A 14,021-nucleotide genomic window follows, 5' to 3' on the forward strand; every position below is an offset into this window, starting at 1 on the left:
GACGCGATCCCACACCCGCTTCCCCTACCTCACATTGCCCCTCAGCTCGCTCGTCTTCTCCTTCCCCTCCCTTGCCTTCGCTTCCTGCCCTACTCCCCCTTCTTCCCCCCTCTCTACCTCCCTCGTTTCCCTGCTATCGCCCTCGCTCCCTCCCCTCGCTTACCTCCCTTGCCTTCGCTTCCCTTCCCTCGCCTTCGCTTCCCCACCCATTCCTGCCCACCAAAACTCGCACTCCTCCCTACTAAAACTCGCACCCACCCTTTCCCTCGCAATCTCGCACCCCTTCCACGCCAGATCGCGCTCCAGCCATCGCCTCATGAGTTTAGGAGAAGGGGAAGGGAGGGAAGGAGAGGGGAGGCGAAGGGGGAGGGAGGGAACCAGAGAGAAGCGAAGGGAGGGGGACGGATCGACTATTAGGAAGAATCAAATGAGGGGGGAGGGGGAGGTGGGAGAGTGAAGGGGAAGGGGGGAGCGAAGGGGAGCAAGGGGGGCGAGGGGGAGCAAGGGGGGCGAAGAGGAGTAGAGAAAGATGGAGGGGGGAGGGGAGCGAGGGAGGGGGAGGGGAAGGGAGGGGGGCGAGAGTGAGGGTGAAGGAGCGAGGGGCGAGTACATTGACAACTCGCCTTCATGGTGTCGTGCAGCGCCTTTGGATGGGAAAGTGAAAATATATAGAGATGTCAGCCAAGGGTAGCTAAGAAAAAGGCGAATGAGACGGCGCTTACCGCCTTCGCGCTGACCGCGTTCGTCCCCCGTCGCCTTATCCCCCCTCGCGCCTGGCGCCTTCTCCCTCATCGCCCCCTTCCCCCTCGCGCTCGTCATTTTCTCCACGTCGCATTACGAGCGCGAATGGCGCGCGCGCTTCACCAGCGACACGAGAACGCTACGAACAAAGGTTAGTCGCCGAAAGAAAGGGGAGGTAGAGTGACATACCCTTGTCATCTTCCTCACCCCTCGGGTCCCCAAGCACGCCTCCGGCGGCTTGATCCCGTCGAGAGGACGTCTGATAAGTGATGAGTCGAGGGTCAGTACGCATAAGACAAGCGAAGGGGGAGGGAGGGAGTCCCTCCCTCGTCGCATAGATCGCCTAGGAACCCCTCGCGCGCCTCCGGCGGCTCGGCCTCATCGAAAAGACGTTGGAAAAGCCTTCAAAAAGGGGGTCAGTGCGCCCGAGAAAGACGAGAGGGTGGAGGGTCGCCCACCCTCGTCGCGTGCCTCGCCTGAGGGAGCGCGTGCGTGCCTCCGGCGGTTCGACCTCCTCGAGAAATCGTCCGAAATCTGAGGGGAGGAGGAATTAGTACGCTTGAGACAAGTGACGAGAGGAGGGAGGGTGCCCCACCCTCGTCACATTCCTCACCCGATGGGCCCCGCGCTCGCCTCCGGCGGCTCAATCTCGTCGAAAAGTTGTCAGAAAATCTTCGAAAGGGGATTAGTACGCTTGAGACAAGGGATGGGGATGGGAGTTGCCCCACCCTCGTCGCATCACTCACCTGGGTACCCCCCTCGCACGCCTCCAGCGGCTCAGCTTCGTCGAAAAGTCGTCTGCCTGTCGCCTAAGAAAGGGGGTCGACAGGCTGATGACAAGGACGAGGGGGTGGAAGGTGACCTACCCTCGTCGCGTCCCTCGCTTAGCAACCCCTCGCGTGCCTTCGACGGCTTGAGTCCGTCGAAAACCCGCCCAAAGTCTAAGGAGAAGGGGGTCAGTACGCTTAAGACAAAGGTGAAGAGGGGAGGCGACCCCACCTCATCGCATAATTCAGCGAGGCGGCCCCACGCATGCCTCCGGCGGGCCAGCATTGTTGAGTAGTCGTCTAATTACCGCCTGAGAAAAGGGGGCGGTGCGGTTTAGACAAGGGCGACGAGGTGAGGGACCCCCGCCCTCGCCGCATCCTTCGCCCAGCAACCCCCGCGTGCCTCCGGCGGTTCGGCACCGCTGAAAAAGCGCAGTTATAAGTACGCTTCATGAAAAAGAGGAAAACAGAATAACTTGCCACTAACCCCGCCCCCTCCCGCGATTGAGCGCATCGCTCTTCCTTGGGAAGGGTAGGGGAGGGGCCTCCCCCATCGCACCAATCACCCGAGGGAGCGCGCGCATGCCTCCGGCGGCTCGGCCTAGTCAGAACCAGTCCAATTAGCGCGCTTTATGAGAATCCGGCAAACAAGCGTAACTCACCCATGTTTCCACCCCCTCCTGCGAGTTCCTTCCCTCCAACAGACGAAGGAGACCCCTCCCCCATCGCACACCTCATCCAAGAAAGTGCGCGCACGCCCTCGACGGTCGAGAGCTTTGAGAAAATCGGTAAGAAGGGGGTCAGCAAGGTGGGGGTACGGACGTTCTAGCTCGCCGACGCGCAGCAAGGCCCCCTCCAGTCGTCCTCGACACGGTATACCCCTCCTCAACGTGTTGATCATCCGAGACAGCTCGCGCGTGCTTCTCGCGGCTTCAAGACTGGCTATGATCCGCTTTGGAAGGGGGGTCAGTACATTCTGGAAATACGATAGGAAGCGCATATCTCACCGGTGCGGCGCCTCTGGACCGAGGGTAGACCACCCACGTCGCATCGTTCGCCCGAGGGAGTGCGGTCCTGCCTCCGGCGGTTGGAGGGTCGCGAGGGCAAGTCATCTAAAGCTGTATTAGCGCTAATTTGGGGAGGTGAGACTCTGCTGCAGCATCGGGTACGACACGTTCTCATGTACTCACCTGTTCCCCTATAGCTGTCGTGCAATACGGGGTCCCTTCGGCATCCGCAGTATGGCTCAGGGACCCCTCGCGCCGTCGCGTGCTGCCGGAATGTCCCGGAAAAGGGCCTAGACGGAGGGGAGGGAGCCTGAGTAGTGACAGCGACCGTCAAGGGGAGGTTAGGCGTCGCTGTGGGGGCGAAAGAAAGCGGCGCGTGGGCTGCGCTCGTTGTCTGAATCGAGGTGAGCGGCATGTCGAAGTGGAGGGGATACTAGCTCACTGATATGGACGACGCCCTCACGACTCTGAGGTTGCGTCGGGAAGCAAGGGGAGGGGTTGGGGGCGTTGAGCAGTGTTGCGCCCTAGGATGAGTTGAGTAGAGCGCAGATAGCAACGATAAAGGGCGCGAACTCACCGAGGAACACCTCAGTATGACCCTCTTTGCCAGTCGTTTGAGGTGGCGACAGGTAGCCGACGTTGAAGCCACTTACGGCGACCAACCTCCCTCAAGACCGTCAAGAAAATCAAGCATGACGAATCGGGTCGTGCTCACCGAAGCTCACGACGACGCGAAATCGCGTCGCTTACGTGCAATGTCGCGGGAACCGTCGGGCATGGATATTGCGCGGGTCGCTTGCTTGCCGCGCGCCTAACAAGCACGCACCGAGATGCGCGGGTTGAGCGCGACATCGTGGTAGTCGGTGGTAAGAGGAGAGTGGGAATTGCGTGTCGGGTCGGTCGACTTGATGGCCCAGAGCAAGTCGAATCAGGGTGGCGCGGTGTCGAGAATCGAGCCCGTTAGTACCCGATAGGCGCGGGCTAGACGACGACGAGCAATCCCAAGACTGTCTAGCGAGTCAGTATACACAGTGAAGAGGGACATAATTAGAAGACTTACCTGAGAAGCTACGAAAGCCACGAGTGCGTTTGGTGTCGATTGATGGTGCGCGCGGAAGAGCTGTCAGATCGATCAGTAAGCGAGGAGAGCGCTCGAAGGGATACGAGCGCGAGTGTCAGTAGTTCAGGAATTGTCTGAAAGCAAAGTAGAATCAGTACTAGGCTGAATAGGAAGTAGGAGAGGCAGACTCACGAGCGATTTCCAAAGGGAAGGATCAGGCCTGAATAGAGAAGAAATGAGATAGATCAAAGGAGTGAAAGAGACATAGGGCTTAGGTAGCAATATAGAAGGGATCATGAGGAGGTAATGAAGTGTAAGGGAGGGGGAGAAGGGAAGGACAGCGGTGATATGCTGGCTGAAGCGGTTAGACAACCTACCCTTTATACTTCGCAAACGGCCCAACGCCGCGCCCAGTCGCCGCCCAATCTTCCAGACCGGCATCGTATATTTCCGGATCAGACCTCGGCGTTCCGCAACCGAGGCCCGCCTAGCGAAAATCGGAAGATTGGGGGGATGAGCGCGGAGAGCGCGCATTCAATCTTCCGCCGCATCCCTGCGCGAATGTTAGCCAGAGCGCGCGCAAAATGCGTCGAGACTTGCTCACCCGGTCAGGAGATCCCGCACATGGGCCTTCCGGCGGGGATGTTCGGAGGTTTATGCGAGCTTTCCGCCCGGTGGCGCGCAAGTTGCAGGACGATGTATATCGTCTTTCCGTCCGCATTGCTGGTCTCGCAGCGTCAGTCAGATGGCGAAGGGTACGCGGGACGTCTCGGAGCACGTGTTGGCGCTGACGTGGCGCTGGGACGTGGCAGGAAAAACGAGAGAAAAGTCGAACTTGCTGCCATCACACTGTATCTCCATTTAGCAGGCCTTGAGCTGCACGAGAGGCGGCGCGCTTGCTGCGAGCTCCGCTGGTTCGCTTGGCGGTGCTCGTAGGCCGGCGACGACGAGACACTTGTATGCGGTCCTGTCAAGATGTTCAGCGGTCGTCAGCGAGGGGAGAACTGGGGTTTACCCATTGTTCTAGCCAAGGTGGGGATAGCGGAGCGAGCGCGGATGCGCCGAGGCCTCCGCCGGCACGCAGACCTTCCGGTGTTCTGATCCGATATTTCAGTGTCCAGATCGTCGCGTTGGAGAGTATGCGCATACCGTGAAGCGGACGAACTTTTGAGCGAGCATAAGGGCGGCATATGGGTATCCGGTTATTCAGACGCGAGGGCTGGGCCTGGAGGGTAGAGGATGGCCCGAGAGTGTTAGGTAATGTGTTCGAAGGGATGTACAGGCGCTGAGACCCTTTGTACCTAGCGCGTTGGTGATGGGAAATAGGTGGGTAGAGGACGAGAGGGTGGTGTATTGCAGCTAAGGGACGACGCCGGGGCAGCCCAAACGTTCTCAAAGACATTTACACTGCTCCTAGACTATATACCTATACTTATACGGTCAGCTCGCGCATCGATGGCGGATGTACGAACGCACCAAAAACGACGCCACATATTCAAATTCGCCTTCCCGACGTCCTGCTGACCTCCATATGCAGCGGGTGAGAGGCGCGTATACATATTTCGGCTCGCCCGAGTTCCCCCCTTCATTCCTTGCAGGCCAGATATTTCCGCCAAATGACCGCTCATCAAGGATATCCAGGTCGGGTTCAGTACAGACGGCTTCGACCTTCTGAAACGATAAGAGACGGTGCGTTCCCCGTCCATCAACGCAAGGAAGACGTTCCCCAATGTCTCTCAGGTCATTCTGGCACACGTCGGAGCCCATCGCGGGTGTTAGCGGTATGGGGGATAGGTGTCGTACCCTGAGATCGCGTTGTGAAGCAGCCGGCGTGTCGGTCAGGAGGTTCTGAGGGATCTCGTCATGGTGTCCATTCCCCTCGCTGGGGATGGCTATGAAACTTCCAGGCGACGAGAATACCGTCGTCAGAACTGAGGGGGGCGATGGCGATGGACGCAGGACGCAAAACGCGCGGCGGGGACAGCGCGGTCGGAAATTGCCGAAAGTCGGCGGCGCGGGGCGGAAGCCGGTAAGCGCCCGGCGCTTACGGCGCGCTCGTTGATCTTGACCGTCACCGTCGTTTCCCGTGTCTGCGCGGCGCCGCCTCAACCGCCTCCTACTATGCGGACGACGTTGGCGACATCTTAGGGTCTTCTTACTCATTTTCTGCGGCCTGCCAAGCACAATAGCATTCATTCCTTCTGTGATACTGCAGGGACACTTTGCGGGGACGCGGGAGGAGACCCCGCGCGCGACGCTCCCCTCTGTGACTTCCCGCTGCCCAAAACACGTGTATTCGCAAGGACAAGGCCTCCTCGACTCAGGCACCCGCGCCGGCAGGGTCTAGGCCAATTCCCCGCGCGGGGCAAAATGCTGATTTGTTGCCTCCGAGGCGCTTCTCGTCAAAACCTTCCGACTTTGGCAGGTTTTCTCGCCTTCCCGCGACCCTGACGGCGTGAGATATGATGATTCGCCGGCTCTCGCCCGCGAGCCTTGTGCTCTCGGATCGTTGCCTGGCCCGGCCTACCCGTCGAGGGCGGCGCTTCGCGCCGCCATGTCCTCCTTACCACGTCGTTTCGTCGACGTCGCGCGCGACAACAGTGCGCGAGGCGCTCCTTCTCGGATCCTTTGACGTGCCCCGTCAACCTCAATTTACGACGCTCAAGCTGCTTCCAACGCGCAGGCCGCCGAAGTCGATGAATATATGGATCTTTCACTCACGAGCGGGTGTATTTGGTACGTGCTATGCTTTCCAAACGCAGAGTTCTCGCCAATCGTATTGATCTAGACCGTCTCGCCGTCGTCGAACCCTTCCTCGCTCCCCGCCGGCCTCAATTTCGCCCTTCGAATATTCAGAGGGTACTTCACCCTCATCGACGCACACCTCGATCAAGGACGAGTTCAGCGCTGAGGCAATGGATCTTCGTCCGTGGAGCAGCGAACAAGGTTCGTGGTATGATTTCTATGAGCGAAGCTACGAGCGCTCAAGATTGTCCAGATTTCGGCGATGACATGACTCTTTTGCGCGAAACGAGAGTGGGTTTTCCGTCGCGAGATCTGGAGCTGGAGGTTCCGTCTGCCGAAATCCGGTATCGCCCCGACACGACCCTGGCCTCCTCGACAAACCTCCCTCGCGCACTCACCATCTACGAGCAACGCCCTCTGGCCACTCCTAAGCCTCGAAATTCGCGCCGCAGCAATGAAGCTTTACCTGACGAGCAGGTTGATTCTGATGCGTCGCGGGGGTCGAAAGGTGCGTCTCGAACTTCTCGCGCATGACCTGGATGCTTAGGACGCTCTAGATCCTCGAGCTGAGCTCGGAGGAAACGTTTCGCTCTCCGGCGAGCGAGGAAGTCCTCTCCCACCACATGCGCTTTCGTCTGCAGCACGCACACGCCGTTCATCCTTCGCCAGCGTCGTCAAGCTCCCACCACGCTTCGGCACGCCCCTCCGTCTTGTGCAAGGTCAATTCATTCTCGCGCGAGATCAACATCTCGTTTTCAAGCTTAGATCTCCACTACCGCGCTCTTCGACGCGCTTTCTGCTTGATAAATCACGCTCCACCTTGAAGACGGTCCCTACCACCTCGGTGACTGCCTCTTTCTCTCGACATCAGCCTCCCACCGAAACAAGCGCCGAAGCAATAGAAATTCGTCCGCCGAGCGGGCAAATGAGGTACGTGCTTCGCTTCCTTCTCATGAGCTACGTGCTGAGCCATGGCCTTCGCTCTCAGGCGCGTCCCACGCCTTCGCCTTCCCCCTCGAACGCTCTCCAAGCGCACCTCCCGGCTTCCTCTCGAGCACGTCCTCCATCGCGCTTCCTGCCCCCTGTCTCACCCTCCTCCCTGGCCTCGAGTTCTCTTGCGCCTTTCTCGCGCTTCTCGACGCTTCATTTGCGCTACTCAACGCTTCATCCGCGCTGGCTGATGCGTCCCTCTAAATTTTCGATGCCCCTCAAGCTGTCCGACCCCCCTCGAAGCTATCCGACGCCTCCCGAGCGTAGTTCAAAACTTCCCATCCAGCGAGCAACAATCCATCGTCCCCAAGCGACTCCATACAGTCTGGACCGCCGCATGGAAGCCCCGCTTACCCGAGATGTTCATAAGTGTTATTCTGATGTCCCGACCGCTTTGACTCGCCCTCGAGCGCTCTATCGATCTTCCGTTCGCCTTTCCAATGTCCCGAGTGCTTCTGCGACCCCGCAATACTCTATCGGCCTTCTGAGCGCCATCCGATTGTCCCGAGCGATGCTCTTGTGCCCTCCTTCCCCCCTCAAGCGCTTAGACAACGTCCCCAGCTCATTTCTCACCCTCGAGCGCTCCTCGGACTTTCCGTTCGCTTTTCCGACTCTTTGAGCGCTCGGCTGACACTGTAATCTCTTCTTGCATGCCGAGTACTATGCAATATGACATGTCGAAGCTATAACTCGCTCTCTAATTGTTCTGATCTCTCCCAGCTTGCTCGTAACTTGCTCGTCTCACTCGTAACTCGCTCGACTCGATCGTCACTCGCTCGACTCACCCTTCACTCGCTCGACTCACTCTCCCTTGCTCATGACTCGTCTGAGCTTGGTCGTGCCTCGCTTGTGCTTGCTCGCAACTCCTCCAACTTTGACCGCAGCCTAGATGCACTCGTATTCCCGAATCAATGACTTTGTGGCAACTCTGCATGTCTCGACTCTCAGCTCCTGACTTGGGCTACTCATCTCGCCTTCCGGTCTACTCGCCCCGGGTCGAAGCCTCGACCATCACCACCATCTCAACATATTCCCTTCTGCCTTCTCGACTCTGTCTCATCCTCCCTTCAGTCTTCTCGACTCCGTATCATCCTCCTCGACTTCTGGACAGCCTCGATCATGGCCAGTCTTGCCCGTCGCCTGTTGACTGACTTTACATGCCACTCCTCAACGCTCTTGTCTCGCTTGTTGACCCCCGCTCGTGCAGTCCTGTCCACCTACCTTACACATAGTCGACACTGCCAGATGAGCATGTAGCGCGTAGCTTACTGATACTTGTAGCTCGTAGCTGATCGATACTCGTAGCACAGTGTATTCAGCTCGAGAGCATGAGCAGAACCGTCTCACAGGCCTTCCTTATAACCCTCACCACCGACAGGCCGAGATCAGTTTCCGGATATTCACGGAAGACAAAATGGGAGTACTCGAGCAGTGGTACGATGGTCGAAGGACTGGCCACGGCGACTCCTGACCATTTCAACACCCTCAACTGAGATCGGGGAATATTCAGTGTGCCTGTCGGATGATTTATGATGTGCGGGTAAGCTCGGAGGACGGCTGGAGCGGGGTCCTTGATGACGGGCGCTGGTGGCAGGAGGGAGTGACTGGGAGAGTAAAATCAGAGGGGGGGAGGGGAGGGTAGGTATGCACTAGCTATCTTGCAGAGAGGTAGGCCTGACCACACCCTCCCAATTCGCCTTTGAGCGACAAGAAATGACCAAGAAGGCGTCCCTACACAATTATTCGAGCCCCAATGTCACGCTTTCCCACCGAGTTCGGAGGGAATAAGAGGGGGAGGAGTGGTAGCAGCAGCTTGTAACTTCGAGAACCTCTTAGTTTAGATAACACGCATGTAACGCACTTTACCCGAAGTCGCCAGCTAGCCTGGTTGGCGAGATAGAACCTTGAGGAGGTCGTACATGCGAATTTTCTTACTTTTGACCAAAAAGGAAACGCGACGGTTCAACTCCCGTCACGTCACGCGGGGCGCGCAGGAAGAAGCGCGGGTGATTCGCCGAAGGCTCTTACCTGGACGCGGACCCGACCCGCCGCCTCGCCCTCGCGCCAAAGTATAACTGAGCGCGAGACTCGAACACGAACGCGGGACCAGCCATGACGTCGCCTGCCTGGCAGCTGGCAGCTTCTCACGACGACGCGCCTCTGTCCATGTTTCTCCGCGTTCCTTGCCGCGTCCGGAACCAACTGGCTCGCATGCTTCCTCATCTTTCGACATCCATGATGATAAATCCCGCTCGGAAACATCGCGATCACTCTGGATAAATGGCGGGACGATGGCTGGGAACTCACAATAGCGATCTTCCCCATCATGTCCTCCGCAATCCCCAAGCTCTTCCAGCCGGTCAAAGTCGGCGATGTGACGCTTGCGCACCGCATCGTGCTCGCCCCTCTCACGCGCTTCCGAGCTACCAAGTTCGAGCACGTCCCCCTCCCGAACGTGAAGGAGCATTACAGACAGCGCGGGAGCACGCCTGGGACGCTCTTGATCACCGAAGCGACCTTCATTGCCCCGCAGGCCGGCGGTTACACGAACGTCCCCGGCATCTGGAGCGACGAGCAGATCAGCAAGTGGAAGGAGGTGCGCGGCGAGAGACATTCTCACAGGCAATCCAACTCACATGTTCACAGGTCACAGACTCCGTCCACGCCGAAGGCTCGTTCGTCTACCTCCAGCTCTGGGCTCTGGGACGCGCGGCTGTAGCGGCTGAGCTGAAGGCAGAAGACCCCTCATTCGACTACGTCGCCCCATCCCCGATCAAGCTCACCGGCCACGACGAGACCCCGCGCGCGCTCACCATGCCTGAGATCAAGCAGTACGTGCAGTGGTACGCGACCGCTGCACACAACGCGGTCAAGCGCGCTGGCTTTGATGGTGTCGAGATCCACGGCGCGAACGGCTACCTCATTGATCAGTTCTTGGTGCGTGCAGCGTGCTCGGCGAAGTAGACAAGGACTGACCTATCGCACAGCAAGACGTATCCAACCACCGGACGGACGAGTACGGAGGGTCGATCGAGAACCGCTCGCGCTTCGGTCTTGAGGTCGTCGAAGCTGTTGTGAAGGCTGTTGGCGCGTCCAAGACCGGCATCCGTCTCAGCCCGTGGGGGAAGTTCCAAGGTGCGTCGCGTCACCTCATCCCCCCATCTCCCTAACGCCTCCTCCCAGACATGCGCATGGCCGACCCCCTCCCCCAATTCTCCTACTTTGCCAACGAGCTCAAGACCCGCCACCCCGACCTCTCCTACCTCCATCTCGTCGAGCCGCGCGCGCAGGGCTTCGCGATCCTCCGAGACGAGGACCTCGAGGCGCGCGAGTCGAACGACTTCCTGCGCAAGCTCTGGGCGCCGAAGCCGCTGATCACCGCGGGCGCGTACACGCGCGAGCTGGCGATCAAGACCGCGGAGGAAAAGGGGGACATCATCGCCGTCGGGCGGTACTTCATCTCGAACCCAGACCTCCCCCTCCGCTGGCGGCACAACCTCCCGCTGACGGAGTACAACCGTGACACGTTCTACTTGAAGGGCGATGCGAGCCCGACGGGGTACACCGACTATCCTTTTGCGGAGAAGACGGCGGAGCAGTCGAAGTTGTGAGGCAGATTTGCAGACTGAGAGATTACATCGGGCCAGTGGACTTGCAGATTTATACTGCCATTGATAGACAAAGGAAACCATTGTATTCCAAGCCCACTGTGTGATGCTGGTATCATACGACTCTCTGCACTGTGCGCCCAAAACCGGGTTACGTTCACCCGAACTTTCACCCATAAATACAGTTGATTTCTCTCGAAATACGGCTCAAATTCACCCTGTGTCACCCGGAAAATGGGTGACTGGCCACGGGTGAATCTGTGGTTAAATTTGGGTTGAATACACACCGACTTTCGGGTGAATTAATCTGGTGAAGGTCGGGTACCTACAACCCGAACGCCTAGGCGTGATTGACCCAAAACCGAGCTGATATCAGCACCCGAAAGACTAGTGATTCTGGTCCTTGTTATCTCACTAGGTTCCCTGGTTGTATTCATAGCGGAACGGGCTTCACGCACTCGCGTTGAAGGGGGAAATCATATTATTGCATACTGTATCTACAAGGACTACTACAATGTACCACGACAGAAGACACGGCATGAACAGACGTGTGCCTACGATAAGGGACGAGGGCAGGGAGCTGGCCGCGAAAGGGCTGTCATCGAGTCGATCGTTGCGTTAGGCAGGGGGAGACCTGTTGGCAGGGAAAGGGCATGGCGCTGGGCAGAGCCTGTAAGAATGCGGCGCATGACGAAAGTACATCGACGGCTACCTGGTTCCGCGGTGTACAGAACGCGGCTACGACGACGTAAGCTCAGGTCGGTGGGCTGTGTCAGTGACGCACCTGGTATCGCGATACATAACGCCAGTGCGCTGAAGGGTGTCGATGTCGCGACAGCAGACCAGTACCGCGTCGCAGCAATCCGAATGGCGAACCTCGCGCGCGTCGTACGCGCGTTATAGAGCGGTTTGCGGCTTGCGGCTTGGGTCTATGCTTGATGGCGGCCAGTGTCAGTAAGAGGGAGGAGTACGGTGCACAATATTGTGTGCGATGCGAGACCTGCTGGAGGTCGTGGCCGTCGGGGATGATGGTACAAGAGAAGACGGACTTAGGGATTTCACGGAGCCACGTCACGCCGCGACGTGCTGTCACACGCGTGACAGATCACGGTTGAACTCACTTTTGGATGTCCTGGCGCTTTATGCTCCGTTGTCAAGGTGGATTTAGGGATCTTCTCCACATATTTCAAGTCTTACTCCAACCAAGCCTCTCATCTTCTCTCGGAGATCTGCATTAACCAACGTTTTGCGGATTTTTGGATCTATCCTGCTTTGGGCACCTTGTAAGACGGTCACAACGCTTATGAATGCGCCCAAGGAGCATCTGTAGCATGAAAAATACCATCGAGAACTGATTAGCAGATGAAATATACACTCAGAACCTCTCGAAGGATCCTACGATATCATATACTCGGACACAGCACCCCATAGCGAGCGGGTCGAGAAGCAGATGACTGTGGCACGTCGGAGTGATGGTATATACCCCAAATTGCCCAGTAACAAGCAATACAGCGCTGAAAAGGTGCGATTCGGGGACGAAATTCCTCAAATCAAAATCACCTAGCTGTAACCGTACCGTCACCCAAAAACCACCCGGAAAACTTGGCATTCGGTGCATCAACCAGATCTCCTGGTAGTCGTAGGGTGATTGTAACCCGGTCTCGGGTGCACAGTGCTGGAGGCTGCGAAAATTAGACTTCTTGGTGAGTTATCTTGAACGCACAAAGGTCGAGCATGCGATACGCGCGTAGAAGACGAGGAGCTTTCGGAAGTACCAGCCCTTTGAGTACTGCTCGTAAAAGAGCGCTGTACATCGCCCATATTGCCGCCGCCGTCGACGGTCCTTCGGACAATGCATCCTGCTCTCGACGTGTCAGCGAGGCGCGCTCAACGCACAACAACGTGGATGCAGACATTGCGGACGAAGTCGACGCGATGCCGAAGCCGATACTGACCTTCATGACGCAACAGACGCTGCTCGCGTTGCTGTTGGCTCTCCGACTGGCTCGCGCATCGCATACTCGGGCACGGCCTCGCGCTCGTCTGTCGGTTCGGATGGCGAGGTTGACGAGTCCAAACGTGGGCTACAAGCGCCTTCGCGCTCAGAGTACGCTGTCGGTGCTGCTTCTGCAGTAGAAGCAGACCTTGATGCGGAGGATGCGGAAGGCCAAGACGAAGGTGACGAACTACTTGCTGCGATAGAAACCTGCCATCGCACGAGGAAGGTGACATTTCCTGTGCTGTAACGATCACACCGACATAGCGCCTGATCAACAAGCAACATACACACCGGCGGGAGCGACATTGACTTCGAATCGGATGATCGTATAGATTCTCTTCAAGTGGCCGATTTCACGCAGGGGGTAGAAGATGGGCGCTTGTAAGCTTCGCAGAACGTAGGTGGCGCGGTCGACGCGCAGAAAAAAGAAAGACGATGTTTTCTCTTGCGGTCTGAACAGGCAGAGGATAAGCGACGCATACGAGCGCACATGTATTCGCTGTTTGAGCGCAGCTGGGTTCAAGGAGTAGTGCCGTCCGGCGTAAGGTCTTTTCATCGGAAGATTAGCTAGAGTGAAAGACGCGCCGTCGAAGCGCCAGTTATGATACATCATCCGCACATCCAGGCCACGCGAGAATCGGCGGAGGACGGTCCTGCCTCGCGGAAATCCTGCGATATTCAGAGAATTGCAGGGGAGTCTAGCCTTTTTGTTAGAAATTGACATATCCAATATTGAGTGCATATCTTGACAGTCGGGCCCTTCGAAGCCTCAGCGGCGCATGAGAACTCCTAGAAGATCGGCACGCGGACGTATCCTAGAATTCCTATAGCAAGGGGCGCATACAGAGAGCGTGTAACATGAGCGTCTTCGAAGGAGCAGGTTAGTTTTTCAAAGAGGAGAAATTATTTCCAGCTCCCAACGAAGGATCGTTGTTGCACGGCCTTCAGCAACCTCAGCCAATCTTGCTTCGGCGTGGATTCAGGACGTCCCGATGTCGGCTAGGAAGAGGGTTTGACGCTAGCGATATGCAAAGAGAAAGTGATGCTGGTTATTGCATTGGGCGTGCTGAAATTCGCAGCCATAAGAGCCAGCAGGAGGAGCGA

At 57.7% G+C, this 14,021-nt stretch overlaps 7 protein-coding genes across 7 annotated transcripts; 4 read left to right on the forward strand and 3 right to left on the reverse strand.

Annotated features, from left to right (window-relative positions):
• Window positions 1–757: 757 nt before the first annotated feature.
• Window positions 758–4,722, reverse strand: SCHCODRAFT_02672519 (uncharacterized protein; the record flags this gene model as incomplete). Its single annotated transcript, XM_003026867.1, has 19 exons — window positions 758–880; window positions 931–1,000; window positions 1,093–1,143; window positions 1,355–1,389; window positions 1,488–1,543; window positions 1,608–1,682; window positions 1,817–1,930; window positions 1,996–2,109; window positions 2,171–2,282; window positions 2,553–2,620; window positions 2,699–2,805; window positions 2,979–3,039; window positions 3,093–3,182; window positions 3,342–3,522; window positions 3,576–3,635; window positions 3,768–3,795; window positions 3,953–4,062; window positions 4,426–4,542; window positions 4,591–4,722. The coding sequence occupies 19 exons, from the start codon at window positions 4,720–4,722 to the stop codon at window positions 758–760; spliced, it is 1,704 nt and encodes a 567-aa protein (XP_003026913.1).
• A 37-nt stretch (window positions 4,723–4,759) lies between these two features.
• On the reverse strand, window positions 4,760–5,603 carry SCHCODRAFT_02094287 (uncharacterized protein; the record flags this gene model as incomplete). The annotated part of the gene is made up of 2 exons (XM_050341768.1): window positions 4,760–5,001; window positions 5,052–5,603. Coding segments are annotated over 2 exons (576 nt in total), but the record flags the coding sequence as incomplete, so codon positions are not given.
• A 526-nt stretch (window positions 5,604–6,129) lies between these two features.
• SCHCODRAFT_02705888 (uncharacterized protein) lies at window positions 6,130–7,514 on the forward strand (the record flags this gene model as incomplete). The annotated part of the gene is made up of 4 exons (XM_050347010.1): window positions 6,130–6,175; window positions 6,432–6,521; window positions 6,574–6,828; window positions 7,309–7,514. The coding sequence occupies 4 exons, from the start codon at window positions 6,130–6,132 to the stop codon at window positions 7,512–7,514; spliced, it is 597 nt and encodes a 198-aa protein (XP_050197558.1).
• A 1,941-nt stretch (window positions 7,515–9,455) lies between these two features.
• On the forward strand, window positions 9,456–10,923 carry SCHCODRAFT_02641371 (FMN-linked oxidoreductase; the record flags this gene model as incomplete). Its single annotated transcript, XM_003026969.2, is given in 6 exon segments — window positions 9,456–9,524; window positions 9,538–9,564; window positions 9,598–9,906; window positions 9,957–10,247; window positions 10,298–10,445; window positions 10,494–10,923. 4 exon segments carry the CDS (start codon window positions 9,637–9,639, stop codon window positions 10,919–10,921), a joined length of 1,137 nt encoding a protein of 378 aa, XP_003027015.1. The 5' UTR covers window positions 9,456–9,524; window positions 9,538–9,564; window positions 9,598–9,636.
• Window positions 10,924–11,384: 461 nt separating this feature from the next.
• Window positions 11,385–11,941, forward strand: SCHCODRAFT_02641375 (uncharacterized protein). Its single transcript, XM_050346204.1, has 2 exons — window positions 11,385–11,666; window positions 11,695–11,941. Exons 1-2 carry the CDS (start codon window positions 11,572–11,574, stop codon window positions 11,819–11,821), a joined length of 222 nt encoding a protein of 73 aa, XP_050197559.1. The 5' UTR covers window positions 11,385–11,571; the 3' UTR covers window positions 11,822–11,941.
• A 555-nt stretch (window positions 11,942–12,496) lies between these two features.
• SCHCODRAFT_02591335 (uncharacterized protein) lies at window positions 12,497–13,164 on the forward strand (the record flags this gene model as incomplete). Its single annotated transcript, XM_003026968.3, has 2 exons — window positions 12,497–12,758; window positions 12,890–13,164. The coding sequence occupies exons 1-2, from the start codon at window positions 12,653–12,655 to the stop codon at window positions 13,162–13,164; spliced, it is 381 nt and encodes a 126-aa protein (XP_003027014.1). The 5' UTR covers window positions 12,497–12,652.
• SCHCODRAFT_02094333 (uncharacterized protein) lies at window positions 13,122–13,812 on the reverse strand. The gene has a single exon (XM_050341769.1). It carries the CDS (start codon window positions 13,657–13,659, stop codon window positions 13,189–13,191), a length of 471 nt encoding a protein of 156 aa, XP_050197560.1. The 5' UTR covers window positions 13,660–13,812; the 3' UTR covers window positions 13,122–13,188.
• Window positions 13,813–14,021: the final 209 nt, after the last annotated feature.

The sequence above is a fragment of the Schizophyllum commune genome (assembly GCF_000143185.2).
Source record: "Schizophyllum commune H4-8 unplaced genomic scaffold SCHCOscaffold_13, whole genome shotgun sequence".
In the NCBI taxonomy this organism is placed as follows: Eukaryota; Fungi; Basidiomycota; class Agaricomycetes; order Agaricales; family Schizophyllaceae; genus Schizophyllum; species Schizophyllum commune.

Excerpts from the sequence above, each read along its gene's own strand:
- SCHCODRAFT_02641375 (XM_050346204.1), top strand. The coding sequence starts at position 11,572 with ATGGCGCTGGGCAGAGCCTGTAAGAATGCGGCGCATGACGAAAGTACA. Across the intron at positions 11,667-11,694 it reads CAGAACGCGGCTACGACGAC|TGACGCACCTGGTATCGCGA; the intron begins GTAAGCTCAGGT and ends GGGCTGTGTCAG.
- SCHCODRAFT_02094333 (XM_050341769.1), bottom strand. The coding sequence starts at position 13,659 with ATGCACTCAATATTGGATATGTCAATTTCTAACAAAAAGGCTAGACTC.